The 19,639-nt window shown below is 34.0% G+C and overlaps 1 protein-coding gene across 4 annotated transcripts in view; it reads left to right on the top strand.

Moving 5' to 3' along the window:
- LOC106838824 (sulfotransferase 1E1-like) overlaps positions 1-19,115 on the top strand; it is a 42,615-nt gene extending 23,500 nt beyond the window's left edge. For all 4 annotated transcript variants that reach the window (XM_070505715.1, XM_070505716.1, XM_070505714.1 and 1 more), the window contains 7 exons: positions 2,496-2,657; positions 4,247-4,372; positions 5,167-5,264; positions 8,832-8,958; positions 10,605-10,699; positions 16,088-16,268; positions 18,173-19,115. In XM_070505715.1, coding sequence (XP_070361816.1) covers positions 2,507-2,657; positions 4,247-4,372; positions 5,167-5,264; positions 8,832-8,958; positions 10,605-10,699; positions 16,088-16,268; positions 18,173-18,285 — 891 coding nt within the window. In that variant the 5' untranslated portion in view covers positions 2,496-2,506 and the 3' untranslated portion in view covers positions 18,286-19,115. The remainder of the gene's footprint in view (positions 1-2,495; positions 2,658-4,246; positions 4,373-5,166; positions 5,265-8,831; positions 8,959-10,604; positions 10,700-16,087; positions 16,269-18,172) is intronic.
- The last annotated feature ends 524 nt before the right edge of the window (positions 19,116-19,639 follow it).

The raw sequence follows: 19,639 nt of genomic DNA on the forward strand, positions 1-19,639 counted from the left end.
ATAACTTAGAAATATGAAAATATGAGAAATTATAAAATATCTATGAAATACAGATCAAAAAAATATACTTTTAATTATGAAAGATTATATTAAACAATTTCCAGCCCTGGTGAGAATGTGAGAATACAGGCAATTTCATATACTGTGGAAATTGGTACAATCTTCAGTAATTTTTAAAAAAAAATTTATCAGTATCTTATATGTGCATGTCTTTTATTTTGGCAATTCTATTGTCATTGCAAGGATAAGTGTGAAAACACATATCCTCAAAGACACTCATCGCAGTGCTACTTACATCAAAAAATTGGAGAAAACAAGAATTTCCATCAATAAAGAATTATATCATCTATGTTCTGCCCATACTATAGACTGCTATGTGTCATTTATAAGAATAAAGACAGAATTTATGTATCAACACCAAAAAATGTTCACGTTATATAGTTCAGTGAAAAAATAGAGACAAAATGAATGAAAAATATAATAAAAATTAAATTATATACATAAGCATATAGATTTTATATACATTTAAATATTTGGAAGCATAAATGCAATACTGTTAGGAGTGATTATCTCTTGAGATTAGAATAAAGACGCACTTTCATTTTCTCTATACTGTTTAAATTTTTCAACAATTATCTGTCAAAAATAAGGATATTTATATGTACGTGTTTACATGTATGCATAAATTTGTGCATATTTATCTTTCCTTGAGTAGGATAAATATGGTTTCTATCATCAAGGAATCTGGGGCAGGACAAAGTTAACCTAATTGTTAAAGATGTCTGCTTTTCACAGAATTTTATTACATATAAATAAGATTTTAAAATAAAACTTTTCCAGTCTGGCACAAAGGAAGTTCTTAGTAAATAACATCCTTTTCCCTTCTTCTGATGGTTGTAGAAAGAGGAGAAATGCACTTTTTACAGGAAGGCAAATTGGAACACTATTTTCATATTCAATCAGCAATTGGAAAGGTTCTGAGCTAGGACAGTGACCATAAACATAGAAAAGAGGACAATAATGAAGATGGAATCAATGGGATTGAGTGCCACATGTTGGCGAGGGAGAGTCAGAAGGCAACATGAGAAGGTTTTCATCTATAATGTGCAGCCTAGGAATGCAGTGAGGAAAACACTATCAGAAGAAGCCTTCAGGATAAGCCAAGGGTCCAAGTATTTAGTTTGATTTGTAGGACTCTTATCTTACTAAAATTTTGCCAGCAGATGTTTCTTCTTTTGGGTTACAGTATCTACTAATTTCATTCTGCTAATTCAAATTTAATTTAACTTAATCTAATTTAATACTAATTTAATTCTACTAATTTGTTACAGTATCTATTAATTTCATTTCCTCTCCTCAGTGCCTCTCTCAGCGATCAGGATTGTCTGTATTAAAGGAAACACATTAGATGGCTAAAAGAACTGTTGCCTCCAAGAGGCTCCTGTTATAATACAAACCCTCTGAAAAAGACAATAAAAACTACAGCAGTCACAAATGTATGAGTGTACAACAAGTTGTAGCTTTTTGGGCAAGGGTGAATAAAAGGGAGATCTAGAAAGGCTAATATCAAAGAAGGACAAAGTTTGTTGAGATGCCATATCACAAACTCAGAGTGGGGTAAATTTGGGGAAAAAAAGATAGTGAAAGAAGTTGAAAGCCATTAAAGGAAACTTGCTTAATTAAAAATTCTATGACTAATCCTGAACATGAAATAGCGTGTCATGGAATCAGGATTTCAATTATCAAATGATAACCACCTTGTTTAACCTTATAATTTTCAGACAAGTCACTCCACTAATTTACTGATCCAGTGAGAGAGAAAAGTAAAGGAAATGTCAGAGGTCAGAGAAGAATCTTCTGTACTCTCAAGGATCCATATCTTAGATACATCCATTACAATGTCATGAATTTCATCCTCTTTTAAATACACTTTCCAAGCATTTGAAGTTTTTCACTTAATGAAACGTATTCAGGGACTAAGGAAGCTCTGACTTTGAGATCTGGCAATAGCTATCAAATGTGACCATCAGTCTTTATTGTTATTTAATGTATACATAATTAATGAAAGTGGTTATTTGTCCAAGTAGTGTTATATTTCTGAACCTTTTAGTCTTTTTATGTGCCCCATCAATTTTGACAAAAAAATTGAAGGCTCTGTTGTTTTCATTAATCGTAGATTTTATTAAGTATAAATATTATGTATAAATATGATTGTATAAATGTATCACACATTTGTACATACTTTTAGACATCTTAGTTTATAGTGCCTTGTGCGTTCTTATTCTTTTATATGTTAGACTTATCTCCTTAATAAGAAAAGAAACCCTAAAAGCAAGAGGACTATGATAGATACTTCTTTAATATACCTTTACCCCAAATGCGCAACAAAAAGAAACGCTAGACACTCAAGAGAACCTCAATATAGAAAGCTATTATTAATGTTAAAATATTTAAAAGTACATACAGAGTGGAAAACATGCATTTTTTTTTTTCAGTGTGCAACTCTATGATGGATTCCTCCAAACTTGACCATTCTGCATACTTTGGCAGAGTCCATGGAATTCTAATGTATAAAGATTTTATTAAATTTTGGGATGATGTGGAGGCATTCGAGGCAAGACCAGATGACATTGTCATTGCCACCTATCCCAAATCTGGTAGGTCTCTTTGTTATGTCAAATTTGTTCCTTTTTCATCTAAAAATGACAAACCCACCTTGAATGGTAAATGTTAAGCTGTTTGCTTCTTCCTCATTCATTGTTCACATTGAATAAAGACATGTATAGACATAGAAAAAGTGATGTGGTATAGCTCTATTCTAAGATCATAATCTGTACCTATATCTTGAGCAGCACATTGAAAAATGGGTATTGTCGGCCACTTTGGAAAATTATGTAATATAGTTGGATGAATATAGATGCATAATTAAAATTTGAAACTACCAACTCTTTTTACCTTATGTCACTATTGTGATTGCTGTGTAGACAGAGTATAAGCAATTTTCACAGATTTAAAAAACTCTTTTCTGCTAACTAGCTCCACTTCTTCAAGTCCATCCCGCAAACTCCATTTTTAAGCAACATTTTTTATTCCTGAGATTAGCTCAACTGTTTATCAAAGTTCTGGAATCTTAAATCATAGACTTTTAGAAATTAGAAGGTCCAATCCAAACTACTCTATCTGGTTGTTCCATCTAACATTTAAATTTGTCAATATGTCTTTGACTAGTCTGACTCTGAAGCTGTTCCTCAATTTCTCTTCTCTTTCTGGGTCAATGTCAGCACGATACCAGTCATCTGAAGAGGAAACTTTAGAGCTACTCCAGATTCAATTCCTCTTGCTTCTTCATTTCCTATATTCAATCAATCAAAATGTTTTGCCCATTTAGTCTCATAAATATGTCTCACAATCAGTCACTTACAAGTGACTTGTCTCTTTTCTTACGGACCCTTCACTCCATTGTTTTATTTACTCTTACACAAGAAAAATCATTCCAAACATAAGCCTGATAATCTTGCACTTTTGCCTACTGTATGTTAATGTCTTTCCAAAAATTTTAGAAAGCAACTGGCACTTTTTAGTATGAACATACAAGGCATTTGATGCTTGCCCTCTGCTTGTGTCTATAGCTTCATCCTCACCCATTTCTTCAAGTAGATTCTTTGATTTACACTTTATAATCTATTTTCAATTCTTTTCCTCACCACTATACTGTTCTTAAGTATCTGACCTTTGATAAATAAAAAAGACAGTTTTTCTGCCTGGTAGAATCATTCTTGACCTCACAAAACTGGTGAATTTATGCCTGTAATTTGATCACATTTATTCTTTTCTATATCCTCTAAACTAGGTCTCAAATTGAGGTGTAAGAGCTGTCAGTAAAGTTTGTAGTTTAAAGCATGCTTGAGTCTATCATCTATTATTCAAGTCTCCTTACTTTTTAGGTGTAAAAATATAGAACCAAAACTGTTATCAGCTTGCACATTCTCATAATTCATCATGGACAAACTTGGACTCCTACCACAGGTGTATCTTACTACAATATTCACCTTTATTTATGGATATTATTTTTTGGTTCTGTAAGATTAAATATTAGAGGAAATATTTTTTGAGTCCTTTGGTTATTCTGACATCTTCAAGTAACATTGCATTGGTACTTTCCTACTTTCTCCAGTGGTAAATCCATCATTCCTGTCATCAACCCTGCGTGGTCAATGGGAGACTCAGGTTTGTTTAACTTTTACAGGCACAACCTGGGTTAGTGAAATCGTAGACATGATCTATAAAGAGGGTGATGTGGAGAAGTGCAAAGAAGATGCCATTTTTAATCGAGTACCTTACTTGGAATGCAGAAAAGATGACGTAATGAATGGTAATGTTTAAGTTGATTGTAAAAGCTGTATGCATATTTTAAGGTGTGGATGTGGACGGTGAAAGAGACTGTAAGCAAGAGTGGCAATTAGTATTATGTCTTCTACACAAGAAGGCATGTAAATTTAAGTTTAAATCTTGACAGAGTTTATGGTGTAGGATGTGTCTGGAATACAGTGAATAAGGTAGCATTTATATGCCTTCAGCAGAGCCTAGTAATATGTGACCATTTATTTCTCTGTGAGCTGAATGTGATAATACTTTAAAAACTGGGAAAATATCCATGAAATGTTCAAGGATATATACAAAAGGATATTTGTCACAGATTCTTTTAATTTTGTGAAAAATTTGAAACAATATAAATGTTAATCAACAGAAGAGTTGTTTAATGTGATATAGTAACACTATGATTATTAAAAATTTTAGAATGTCTTGTTTCTTGACAATGAGGTTTCAGTATAATATATTAAGAAAAAGGGCAATTAGGCGATATTAAAAATTTCATCAGTGTGTGTGGTATTTGGATGGCTGTGATTCTGGTTATCTAGGTATTTTTATATAGAAAGTTGCTTCCCAAGATGTTAATAATGATTTTTCCAAAGTGGTGAAATCTTATTTGATCTTATTTTTTCTGTGTAATTTTCTCTATCTAAACTTCTGTCAGAGAATATGTATTATTATTATTATGAATGCAATACAGAATTTTAAATTGACTTTTATTTTTAACATATCTATAAAATCCATACAAATATTTATAATTTTCAGTTGTATAACCTTTAATTTTTTAAAAATCAGGAATAAAACAACTGAAACAGATGGCGTCTCCTAGAATAGTGAAGACTCATCTGTCAGCCGACCTTCTTCCAGCCTCATTTTGGGAAAAGAACTGTAAGGTAACCAGAGTCAAGTATTATTAGAACTTCATCCAACTCAAAGAAATTTTAGAATCTTCAAGTCAAGAAAACATCTTAACTGAATCTTATACACACTTTTTAATTTATTCTTTCATTGAATATATAGAAATTTAATAAATGTGGATTATAGCATAGTCAGAGTCTAAATTTCAATTCCAACTCTAGGTGTAATTCTGGAAAAACAAGTAAACTTTCTAAGCTGCAGTTTCCTTATCTATAAAAGAAGGATGTTAATAACAGCTTCCTCACCTTGTTATAAGAGTTAAATGAGATAATGCTTGTAACATGCTTAATATAGTGCCTATCATATTGTAAACACTCAATAAATAGTAGCTAGTTTTGTATTTGTTGCTGTTACTGATTATACTGAATGTACTCTTTTTGCCAACTATTGTGCTTGGCAGTATGAGGAATGTAAATGAACTAGACAGGATCAACCAAATATCTCATAATAATTATTTACTAAATGCCTTTCATGTGCCAGCAATGTAACAATTAACAAGACACATGCATTCCTTGTCTTCATGGACATATGGTCCACTTGGGGAAAGGGGCAAATAAATGGACAATGCATGAGGTGCCATAGGTTAAGGAAGAAGAATTCTAGCCCAGACATTAAGGGCAGGGAAGGCATCCAGAAGTAAGTAACGTCTCAGCTGATTTTTGAAGGATGAGTAGGAGTTAGTCTATATAATCTCAGATGCGATTCCAAGAGGGATCTGAAACCAGTTCAGTTTAGATGGGAGCTTAAGTGTACATATTAGCTGGATGAGTGCAGGGAGAGAAGCTGGGTTTGATTACAACCGACATTGTAGCCAAGTTAAGAAGTTTGGACTCTCTTTGATGATAATGAGGAGTTAGAGACATATTAAGCTGGTGATTGACATGATCAGTTTTCTTTTTAGAAAGAATGATATATGTAACCCCAGGCAATGATGCTGTTCCTCAAGACCTTTCTAGCATTTTTAGGACACATCATGACCCATACTATATCCATGAGATATTAAAGTACTATATGCATCCATTATTAACAAAAAAGAGGATTTATCACAGTCATGAATCATTTTCATTTTGTACTCTGATGTTACATGATGTATTTGACATTTTCTGGAGATCCACGGTCCAAAATTCTGAAGATTCCAATGTTTCTTATTTGTTTGCTTTTATCATACAAAATGCTAGATAGATCACATGCATCCTGATGAAGGCATTCCATACATAAAATAAATACCATTTACTCATTAGTAAATACCATTTATGTATTATTCAAGATATGTGTCATTACCATTTTTTCAAGAGATTGAACCAAGTCACTTTATTTCCTTTGGAAATTTGGGTGTAGTCTTGATGTTACCAATTTACTTCTCAAATGAAAATAGATACTATACAATTACGTAGTCTCAGTCTTCACAAAACTGATTATCATCTCAGAGTTCATCAAAGAGTAGGCAAATAGATGGATTCATGTCCTGAGTATTTCCAAGGTGATTCACTGAGGGAGAAGAAGACAGACGGATTGGGACTATTAGTAAAAGTATGTTTGGAGTGGGGGACCAGAAACTATAAGTGATAAAAAAGAAGAAAGTGGAAAAAAAAAAAGAAATAGGCTAATAGATGAGAAACAATTGAGGCTAAGTGATTTGAGGTCTTGGAGTGCTTGCAGCAGAGGTCTATCGGAAATAATTGATAAGGAAGAAGAGAGGAGCAAGACTTTCTTAGAAGAAAACATGATGCTCCAGGATAAGGCTTCAAAAGTGAAACCTTTAGAGTACTGACAAGATTCACAATTTGATTATAACAGTGGTTGACTGAAACCAAACAGAAGTAATAATCAATGAATACAAGAACCTAGAGAATCAGATGGATCATACATATGGATACCAAAATTACAAAAGATGATGACAGGATTTAGAATGGAGAGTAATACTATGAGGCAAGTGTTCAAATCTTCTATTAAAGCAAGGGAATAACCAAAACTTAGAAATTCATCTGGGAGAGCTATAGATTGAGTATCATAGGCACGATGGTCTTTCAAGTGTCAGATTTTAAGATGAATTATGATTCCAAATGAATTGTGGGTAAACTAGGAACTGACTTGAGAGACTTGCAGGAAAAGTCATATCTTCAGGGAAGACCTAGATTTTCCTCCAAGGCAGGAAGAGTGTGTGTTGTAAAAAGTTTGAGGGTATATAACAGGATCTGTCAAAATGGAGATTAGATAAACTAATGGGAATTTAGGGGAAGAGAGATTACTTTTGCTACCTACCCAACTGGAAGAATAGAAATCTTCATGGAAGACCGGGAGTTAAAGCCTTAAAAATGGATAGAATTTTGAGATGTAGAGAATATTCAAATCAGAAAGAATAGCATGAAGAAGGGCAAAGAGTGAAAATTCTGAAGTAAATTCATGAATATATTAGCAAAGAATTCCATTCAGCTAATAGGCAAAAAGAACAAGGGAGAGCTGTATGGAAGATTGGAAAAGTTTGATTTGACTAATGATAGTTTTGAAAAGAATAGAAATATCACTTTCATTCTGTAATAATTAAAAGTTTTTATAGTGGGATCTTAGAAATGAGAGCCATAGTTTTTAGAATAAACTAGAAGATTTCTTTAAAATTGTTTGAAACTGTAGAGACTTGAGTAAGACAAATGAGTGAGCCTGGTCATATCCAGTAAACAGTGGAGAACCAAGAGCAGCCTTCTCTGATGGCATTGCTCTGCTTCCCGTGGGTGGAAGGGAAGACCACTGGGATACTGGAGTTTACTTTTGCAGATCTTTTCTTGCAACATTGACTACCAGACCTAGTGGAGACCATAATCTGACCCAACTCAATTGTTTAGTGGGTAAAAAAATGTAAGTCCAAAAGGAGTGCTACTTTTTAAGATGATAGCACTTTGTAGTAATAGAATTATCAACTAAAATCAAGGCTTCCTGATTACTAATTTATTGGTGTTTCCTCTGTATGTAAAACGGAAACACAGCAAGGTATTGGTGAATATTGTGTTTTTACTGAGATCTATGTGCTTTTGAATAGACCCTCAGGAAAACTTTTCTTGAAGATTGGAAGTGAAGAAACAATAGGACTTTTTTTCCTTTAGTATGCAGAATGGTGGTATAGGCTAAACACTGGGGGACTTTATTGTTGACTGAATGATTTATCAAATCATTTGCTCTCATTGAGTTATTCTCAATGACATATTCTGACTCAGCTTCAGTTTAGTTTCTTCAGTTATAAATTGGGGATAATAATCAATCTGGCTCAATTTATACCAATGGAATTTGTGACATTTAAGTGAGCTTTTATCAGTGCAAATAGCATTAAAATGAAAAGTGATAACTAACATTGAACAACACTACAGGAGATGCTGTCACTTCAGGTTATTGAAGTGTTTTTTCTTTATAATTTTATATATTTTATACAATATCTACAATACATAAGCATTATTTTTATAGTTGAAAACATAAATTCTTCCTTTTTAATTCTTGATGAGACAATGTTTGAAAAAAATCAGGTGGTTTAATATATGATTTCATCCTCTTAGATGATCTATCTTTGCCGGAATGCCAAGGACGTGGTTGTTTCTTTTTATTATTTCTTTCTAATGGTAGCTGGGCATCCACATCCTGGATCTTTTCAAGAGTTTGTGGAGAAATTCATGGATGGAGAAGGTAAGAACAGCTTATTTTCTCTAAATTCTTTCAAGGTAAATGATACAAGACAAATGGTATCTCTGAGCAAAACTTTTTATTGTCTATCCTAGTCTAATTTCTTCCCTGTTCCTTAATTAAAACACAGAAGGTCTGGAAGCCCTTAAACTTTATGGCAAGCATAAGATTTCCAGCTGTGTATGGCAAATGGCAAAACCCGGACACTCTAGTTCAGTGCCTACAAATAAATACGTAAGTGTGTTTGAGAAGTGGAAGTAACAACTTTCTTCTCTAAGACTGAAACTCAGTGTCCAATTCATTCTCTTATCTCTTTTTATTAGAAAAGTATTTCGCAGCATGTTATTACAACTCCATTGAACAAAGGGATAGGGAATAAAGAAGAGACAATGCCTATTTGTTTCCGTGAAAAATTTTAGGTGCTACATGGGACCAGAATTCACAAAGTCTGAATATCTAACAAGGACTTACTCATTCTACCCAGTGTGCAGTCTGAATGAGTCAACTGGAGTTTTCAGAACAGTATAGAGTTACTTGAGCAGAAATTCTGGGAAATGTTGCCCTTTTGTATTTAGCTCCAGACTAAAGCAACTGAGTATTTAGATTTGAGGAAGAAAGTGTTCAGGAGAGTTTACTATTAGCTAAAGAAGGCCATTCTGCTCCTGCAGTAATAATTGTAAAGAAAACTGATAATAATGCCATTTCTATATCCATAGTAGATGACGTTAACTAAACAAAAGTAGGACGTATGTACTTTATGTTTGTTGCTACATGTTGGAAAAACTTATGCTAAAGCATCAAGAATAAAATACTTGCCTCAAGATCATCAAAACCCACATTGTAAGACAGAGAAAGATAATGTTGCACCTCTACAAAATGGATGAATAAGACCATATAAATATTATTATATAACTTTTTCTGTAAGGATAATTGTCAATAAGGACAAAGAATAGAAGAGATATGCAATGATTTAATACAAAGCAGAATACTTTGACTTACACGTTACTATATTATTTTGTCAGCTTTTTATTGGGTGGAACACTTGCATATACGTGAGAGAAGATAAGGCAAGAGAAAGGAAGAGACAGCATTTAGTCATATCACATCATCTCCAAAATCTTTTAACTTTTTTAGAGTCAGAATGACACTAAAGGTCCCTAGAAGAACACTCCTTACCATCTAAACTGCAAGTAGTGTAATAAAAAACTGTATAGTTACTAGCTATAGCTCAGTTGCCAAAACTGGTTTGTAGATGGTAAATATGAGACAGATTGAATTCTGATTGTAGGAATGTTGATAGATTTCACACACACACACACACACACACACACACACACACACATACACATCAGTTTCAAACATGAACCCTAAATCAAATTGATGATAAAGGGACTTCCTTCACTTTTTCTCTGTGTCATAAACCATGTCACAATAATGAAAGTTGAGAATATGTTCCTGTATATGGATTATTTAAAATAATTTGCCTCTCTTGCTGCAGAGAAATTTGCTTAAACATGTGGGTAATACCTAGTTTTCATTCTATGATTATTTATTTCTATGTATTTTTTCTACTGTTATGTGAACACTCATTTTCAAGCTGTATAAAGATGATATTATGCCTTTTCCATTGTTTTTATCTCTAATTTTAGTTCCTTATGGTTCCTGGTATAAACATGCAAAATCTTGGTGGGAAAAGAGAAAGAATCCACATGTGCTGTTTCTTTTCTATGAAGACATGCAGAAGGTAAGAAACTAAAAACAAATGGGCAACTTACTAACTTCTAAAGTGGTATCATTTGAAGATATTCTAGATCCAAAAATCTGCCTTTAAAGAAATGATAAAGCCACCTCCAAACGTTCCAATAGTCCAGATACTTTAGCACAGATTTGAAGATGATAAATAAAACTCTTCCTGTGAATAAATACATTTTCAACCCGTCTCAAAAAATTACCAAAGATAAAATTTGAAAGAACTTGAGTTCATAAAACTAATAAAATATAACAACAAACACACACACACACATAGACATATACAAACTGGGAATCAGAATGGGAAAGAAGAGTCAATTGGACTCCAAACTCATGGATGTTGGAATTATCAGAGAAGGTCTATAAAATAACTATGCTTAACATGTTAAGTGTAAAAGCAAAAAGAAAGAAGAAATTAAAAATTTTACAAAGAAATAAGATCTTATTGAAATTATCTAGGCAGATTTGAAAAAATTAGCAAAATAGAATTTCTAAAATAATAACAAAATTAAAATTAGAAAATCAAGAGATGGTTTACATAACAAATAAGACATGGCTAAATAGTGAATTAGTCAAGTAGAAGATGGAGCTGAGGAAATTCCATAGAATGAACCACACGAGATAGACTACTTTGATAAGAGATTAATGGATATGTAGGATAAAGTGATAAGGTCCCACATATACCAACTCAAACTTCCAGAAGAAGAGAGTAAAGAGAATGCTGGAACAGCAATATGCAAACATATGATGTCCTCAAAATTTCCTCATAATCTAGTTTTTCTTTAGCTTCATTAGTAATCAGGGTCATTCAAAATAAAAACCACTATGAGACACCATTTCACACCCAGCAGATTGACAACAATTAAAAAGTCTGACTATAATAAGTGTTAGTCTGGATGTGGATCAGCGAGAAGTAACACACTGCTGATAGGAAAATAAAAAGGTACAAATACTATGGAAACAACTTGTAATTATCTAGGAGGGGCAAACATACACATAACTTCAGACCCAGAAATTCCACTAGTAAATATCTACTTTTGAGAAACTCTGGCTTGTATACATTAGATTATACATGCAACAGTCTTCATAGCAGCATTCTCCATAACCATAAAAACTGGAAACAACCCAAATATAAATAGAATCAAGAATCAGTACAGGATGTATTCTTGTCCTACATTTAAATATTCTATTCCAGAGAAAATGAATAAACTTCAAATATACATCATTTGGGTAAAACCAAACCATATCTTGTCTAAGGATATAAACATAAGTTTGAAAACTAAAAAGTAAAGCACAGAATTGATTAGATCAATTTCAGGGTAGAAGTGTGTTTTTTGTTGTTGTTAATGTTGTTGTTGTTTGTGGAAATGGGGATGGCGAATGAAAGGAATGCAGTTAGAAACTTGCCAGTGGAAGAACTCAACAAAATTTGAATGTTTTTTCCCACAAGGTGGCTAGTGGGTAATGGGTGCTCTATTCATTTTTATTCTTTAAAGCACATATTTACACATATCAAGTAATTTTTTAAAAGATTGGCAAAATATTGGTTCTCTTCATTAAAAGATGAGAAACATCCTCTCTATTCTCATTCTTTATTGGCACCAAGAACGCAGTCAATATCCATGTCTTGTTTACACTTTTGCACAATTATTTAAATTCATGTTGCAGTAATTTTAGAATTGTTTTGATGAAGATATATTTAAAATCATTAATTATATTTTAGAGATTAAATTATAATTTATTTATAGAATTTATCACTGGACAAATTTGAATGAGAAGCAGTCACAATCTGTAATTTATTATATTATCTAACATTGTGTTCTGTAACTGGAATATTGATGACAGTAAATTTAAAAGGCACAGAAGCAAAATTTATTAGTTAATTTAACCATCTCACTCCCTCACATTGTCTATGTCCATTTACTCCCTATTTTGGTCAATAATGGTCACGTTTAGGTTCCCTCTAGAGTTGGATTAATAAAGAGCCTAGGAATGAATAAATTAATTTTCTCTTGTTTCTACAATGTATCAACTAGAAAGACAATCAGACATATTAACATTGTGTGTAGGAGGACCATCAACATCATGATGGTGTGAGAGGATCCTTTTGTCTTTCTCCTTCAATCTACAGTAAAACATCCATAACCCAACAAAGGCTACATTGCCCAACACCCTAGGATATCAGAAATATCCACACATTGGTCCATACAAAGGCGGGTCAATTGGAACACATAGAGAGAGGAGGCTAAATGGGGGAACAGCAGAGGCAGACCCGGGATTCTGTATCCTTGGCCACTGTGGAGCAAACAACCTCCAGTGCCATGGAACTCAGTGAGCAGCAGCAGAGGCATGTGTGTGGTTCCAGGTAGCCAGCGGGGGAGACATCTGCAGTAGGAAGTGGATAAACAGTGGAGGTGGAGCCCTGTGATCACAGCCCTGGTGCTGTCTCAGAGCCTGGTGCACATAGGACTTCTACATCCCAATGGCAGCTGCACCTGTGACCAGGAGACAACAAGCAAAAGCTGAACTGGTGCCCTGTGCACCAGGCTTCCTCCCCATCATTTCCTATTCCTCCCACAGTGGTGGAGTTTCCTATCCATGTGATACTGGATGGTGCTGAGGCATTAGCTATCCCTGAGCCTCAGCAGCAAAACCAGCACCCACGACAACACCAGAAGAGCAAGGTGTCAGCAACCTACAGAAGTGCAGGCGTCCACAAGGAGAGTGCTGGTGACACCCTAAATAGAGGCTTCAGAGGGTGGAATATGCACATCCTTAAACATAGCCAGAGGCAGCTGAGGTAAGAGAAACCGAAAATCAGCACTCTAGCATCAGCTACTGAAAAACAAATGAAAGACTTCTAATCTCCAAGCAGTTGAAAAGTTTGAATCAAAAGAAAGTGATATCTAAATAACAAGATGTGTTTTCTACAGCAAATGTGCCTGTAGAGGAATGACTCAGCAAGAGATACAAAAAGCCACAGTATGATGGCATTACAGAAAGAAAACAATTATCTAGAAACCAAACAGAAAATCATGGAAGATTGTGATCTACCTCATGAAGAATTCAAAATAACTATCATGAGGAAGCTCAACAAGCTATAAGAAAACTGAGAAATGCTGTTCGATGAGCTCAGGAATAAAATCAATGAATAGAAGAAATACTTTGCCAAAGAAATTGAAGCTTTAAAACAGTACCAAACAAATTTTGGAACTGAAGAACTCAATAAATGAGATAAAGAATGCATTAGAAAGCATTAGAAATGGAGCAGACCATATGGAAAAGAGAATTAGCAAGCTCAGAGATAGAAACCTGGAAATGATGTAGGTAGAAGAGGAGAGAGAACTAAGACTAAAAAAATGTAGAAATTCTATGAAACATCTGACTCTATTAGAAAGGGCAACATAATGGTACTGGGTGTCTCAGAAGGAGAAGAGAGAGAGAAGGGAGCATAGAGCTTATCTAAAGAAATAATAGCTGAAAAACTCCCAAACCTGGGGAAGGAACTGGGTATACAAATCCATGAAGGTGATAGAACACTCAGTTATCTCAATGCAAAAATACCTTCTCCAAGACACATGATAACAAAACTGTGATATATCAATGAGAAAGAAATAATATTAAAAGAAGCCAGGGAGAAAAAGAAAACAATCCACAAAGGAATACATGTTAGGCTGTCAGTAGATTTCTCAGCAGAAACCCTACAGGCCAGGAGAGAGTAGAAAGATGTATTTAAAATCTTGAAACACAAAAACTGTTAGCTGAGAATACTCTATCCAGTAAAGTTACCTTTCAGATATGGAGAAATAAAGACATTTCCAGACAAAGAAAAGCTGAGGGAGTTCATCACCACTAGAATGGCCTCACAGAAATGTTAAAAGGAGTCCTCCTATCTGAAACAAAAAGGTGAAGGTATACAAAGCTTTGAGCAAGATGATAAATAGATAGATGGAATCAGAAAACTGCAAATCTGTACCAAAATTGGATAGTATACACTTAATTATAAAATAAATGCTAAAGGGAAATAAGATTAATACCTATCTTTAGCAAATTTTTCCAAAAAATTGAAGAGGAGAGGATGCTTCTTAACTCACTTTACCAGGCTAACAGTATCCTGATGTCAAAACCAGACAAGAATGATACAAAAAAGGAAAATTACTGGCCAATATCACTGATGAACAAAAGTGCAACAATTCTCAACAAAGCATTAGAAAATTAACTACAACAATACATTAAAAGGATCATCTACCACAATCAAGTGAGATTTATTCCAGGGAGGCAAGGATGGTTCAGCATCCACAAATCAATCAATGTGATATACCACATCAACGAAATGAGGAATAAAAATTATGTTATCATCTCAATAGATGTAAAGAAAACACTTGACAAGATTGAGCATCCATTTATGATAAAAACTCTCAGTAAAATGGGTATGAAAAGAAGTGGCTGAACATAATAAAGGCCATATATGAGAAACCCACAGCAACTATCAGACAGCAAAAAAAGTCAGGCAGAGAAAGACAAATAGCATATGATTTCACTCATATGTGGTAGCTAAATAAACAATTAAAAAATTATATGTAGAGAAATAATCTTTGTGGAAGGCACACAAATGTAGTAAAAATTATGAGAATAATGATATGGTACAATAGATTTATATGGAAATCTATGAGGAGAAATATAGGGTCATATCACGCAAATTGGAATAGTGAAGGCAATCATCCCAAAGAAGGTGATACTTAAGCTAAAATCTGACAGACAAGCCGTAATTTGTAGAACAGAGCATTTGAAAAGAGCATTCTGTGCAGAGGGAACTGAACATCAGGATAAGCATTATGGTTGGTATTGTGAACAGTTGCACTGACTGATTTAGCTGGATAATAGGGTACACTGTTGGAGTGACATACAGATGGGGAGGTTTGTAGCTATGGTTCATATATATCTGATGTTCCATGTGAGCGTTTGCTTTCCCACACCTTTTGTCTTTCTGATTTCTCTGCTTCTCGTTAGTTACACCAATAAATTAGGAGAAAAATGAAAGCTGTCTGCATATTTTCGGCACCAAACTTGATGTGTCACAAGAAACTGTAGACTTTGAACATGTATATTCACATTCATAGATTATATTTATTGAGCATGTACTATGTATCAAGGACTACAAAGAGTACTTTATAAACTTCATCCCATTTAGTGTTCTAACAATCTTTGAAGTATCTTTTGTATCCATTTTATGGATGAGGGAAATTATGCTTAGAGATGTGTAATTTCAATATCAGTGGGAAAAAAAGGAGAAAAGCTTTCTCTCTTTCTCTTTTTTTAGAAATCCAAATAGTAGTGTATTCAATTTCAGTAACTGAGTCTTCAAAATACTTTTTCTCCCTAGGATATCAGAAAAGAGGTGATAAAATTGATACAATTTCTGGGAAGGAAGCCATTGGAGGAGCTTGTGGACAAGATTGTACAACATACTTCATTCCAGGAGATGAAGAACAATCCATCTACCAATTACACAATACTACCAGACGAAGTCATGAACCAAAAGATATCTCCCTTCATGAGAAAGGGTGAGATAGTCACATTATTTGCCTCTATTGTTATAGGAAGTCACAAGTTGAAATACTTGTAGGCAATTGTCTATTGAGGTCTATGCATGCCTGTGAAGCCAGTTTGTTTTCTTCATAGCTGTTTCGTATTTGAGCACTTTCTTTATTGAATTACCAGTTCTAGAGAGGCATAAAACATTAGTGTTACTAGTAACACCAGTAATAAATTGCCATTACTTGTTGATTATTTAATATATGCAGCACATTATATTAAGAATGACCAGCAGTGACCCCAACTTCAGCACTAATACCACACTTTACTAGCTGTCATTTACTAAGCGTCTGTGCCTTGCTGCTGCATCATGTACATTATATAAATATAGACAATTTTAAAATTCTAGTTCTCTTTAAATTCTAGTCAGAGACTCAGGAGCAAGTTCCCATTATTATCTCGTTTTGAGATGAGGAAACAAGCTTAGAACACTTAGCTTTTCCTTGACCAACCAGCAGACACTTTTCAAGACTAAGCATCAAAGTCCAAACTTATCAAATTGTACACATTAAATATGCACAATTCTTTGTATTTCAATTATATCTCAAGAAACCTGTTGAAAAAAGACTAAGTTTCAAAGGACTTAGTTGCAAATACAGGTCTGTTTAGCAAAACATCAAAGTACAATGAGGTGACATTCTATTAGGAGGAGGCACAGTCTGAAGAGATATAGTCTGTTTATAAACCCAAAGGCGTGGAGGAGATGCAGAGTATTGGGACATCCAGATGTACTGATTATGTACAGCAGAGATAGGGCAAAGAAAATCTTGTTCTTTGAACCCAGTTGTCAGTGAGAGGGTCAGGGATCTTTGAAGTAATAGGAATAACAAATTTGTCACTGGGCCAAAACAGGGAGTCCCTGAAAAGAGACTTAACGTGCGGGTTATATTTTAATTATTTACTTCTCAGATTATCTCAGTCTCCTTTTCCATAATATCCACATGTATTTTTAAGATGAAACAATGATCTTAAAATACTTGTCATGCGTGTAAAGGGCTGCTTCCGGCTATATGCTCAGACTCTACCCAAATCTCAGGACACACATTTTCTGTGTTTTGGTCAATTTCACTGGGAAAGTTTAGAGCTCCTTGAGCTAAGGAGGGATGTGAACTACTGACTAATTTAAAATACGAAGAGACTTCCTTCTGTCAGGGCAGGGTTGGATGTGATGGAAAGCAAAAGAGAAGGGCCTGCTAGACTACCATATTAGCACAGGTGGGAAATACTGAGGAGCTTCTCTGTCAGTGGCCGCAGAAATGGACGGAGGCAATGGAAATGAAAGAAGTCTGAGTATGAAGAAAGAGTTAGATGCTGTGGTTGAGGGACAACCTCAAAGTTTATGCCTGGATACCTGGTGTTGCTGTTAACCAGGTTATGGAAAAGTACACAAAGGAAACATGATTTGGAGAGAAAGAAAATGAATTTGTTTTTGAACTAGTTGAATTTGAGACTCTTGTATGGAATCCAGGTGGCAATATCATGTAGGCAGTTGGATATAGAGGTATAAGTCTGGATTTGGGTGGTACCAGTATGAAGATGATATTTAATATCTTGGAAGTGGGTAAAATATGGATCTCATCTTAGAAGATCCAACATTTCAGAGGAAATTGGTGAAGAAAAATTAAGTGAAGTACCATATGTGGGAAGAATCAGAGAAAGAAATTTGCTTTGTTGTGTTTTTGTTTTTTTAACAATCAGGACAAATCCTTCTTTGCAAGCTCAAATACATATTTTGTTTATGGTATGCATTTATTTCTATAATTGAGGATTGCAAGAATAAAATTTGATTAGATTAAAGAAAGTGATGAATATTAAAAAACTTCATGATTCTGGCTGGAAGACATTGTATTTACTATTTTTCTCTTTGTTACAGGGATTGTGGGAGACTGGAAGAATTACTTTACAGTGGCCCTGAACGAGAAATTTGACACACACTACAAGCAGGAAATGAAGGGGTCTACACTGAAGTTACAAACTGAGATCTAACAAGAGTTTTCATAGCATATCTGAGGTTAAAGCATTCTTCTCATCATTCCTCCCCTTTTAAAAATTTTAGATCCGTAGAGAAGGAGTCATGTGATGGATTATAGTGAGGTTCACATGGTTATTGAGATCTTGATATAAAGAGCAAGAAGAATTTTTTTCTCTATTATCTTTTTTATTTTGTTTTCTTTCTTTTTCTTCTTCTTTTCTTTAAATATTACACGAATCTATAATCTACAGAAATGATGTAGGAGCACACAGATACTTCAAGTTGTTAAGAAACATTGAGAATATCCAAGCATTCCTGGGTCTGGCCTGGTGGCACAGCAGTTAAGTTTGCACGTTCTGCTTTGGCAGCTCGGGGTTTCACTTGTTCAGATCCCGGGTGTGGACCTACACACTACTTGTCAAGCCATGCTGTGTGTCAAGCCACATATAAAGTAGAGGAAGATGGGCACAGATATTAGCTCAGGGCCAGTCTTCAGCAAAAAGAGGAAGATTAGTGGCAGACGTTATCTCAGGGCTAAGCTTCCTCAACAGCAACAAAAAATCCAAGCATTCCAAATTCTTTACTTTTGTGGTTAGTTTTTTATTCATTTAGTAGTACATCTAATATTACATATATGTATATGCATAAGTATATATAGTATTAATAACTGCACATGGACTTTGAAAACCTTGACAGAAAGAACTAAAGAATAAAAAAATTGGGGAGCGTAACTATATGCATTATTTCCTTCCTACTTTTCTTTCACTTTTTGCAAAGTGGCTTAATTTGGAATTTATCTTCGTTTAATGTAAATTTTGGGCATAACAAAACTGATTTCCAGATATCTATAAATAATCCCAGTGAGTGTAATTTATGCTTGAATGTCTTCAGCTAATTTGAAACATTTGTGCTCTAGAGTTCCTTCTGTCCTATAAAGCATAATAAATATAAGCTCTGTAAACTTGTTTTAAATAATGTGATATTTGCCTGTAAAATAAAACAAAAATGAAAGGATAAGAAGAAGAATTGTTATTGTTTATTTACACAATGTTGTTTACCTTATCTCTTATTTTTCTGTATTCTATTGAATTTTTTCTATGCTATGTTTATTTGTAACAGTCAATGCTTCTTTTCTCTAAATCAGAAGACACACAAGATCATGAAAACTTCAGTAGGTTCTTAGTATAATATTACATCCTTAATTCCTAAACTAAAAGGTCAAATTCAAGGAGAAATTGATGTGATTTTTTTTCTTACCCTTTGAAATAAAGGCTAGAGATTTCTCAGCACCTTGTTCAATAGTTATAATTTTTCAGTATCAAGCTATTTTTTTCAAAAAAAGTGTAACATATTTATTCATTATATGAA

Source organism: Equus asinus, chromosome 3, assembly GCF_041296235.1.
Source record: "Equus asinus isolate D_3611 breed Donkey chromosome 3, EquAss-T2T_v2, whole genome shotgun sequence".
In the NCBI taxonomy this organism is placed as follows: Eukaryota; Metazoa; Chordata; class Mammalia; order Perissodactyla; family Equidae; genus Equus; species Equus asinus.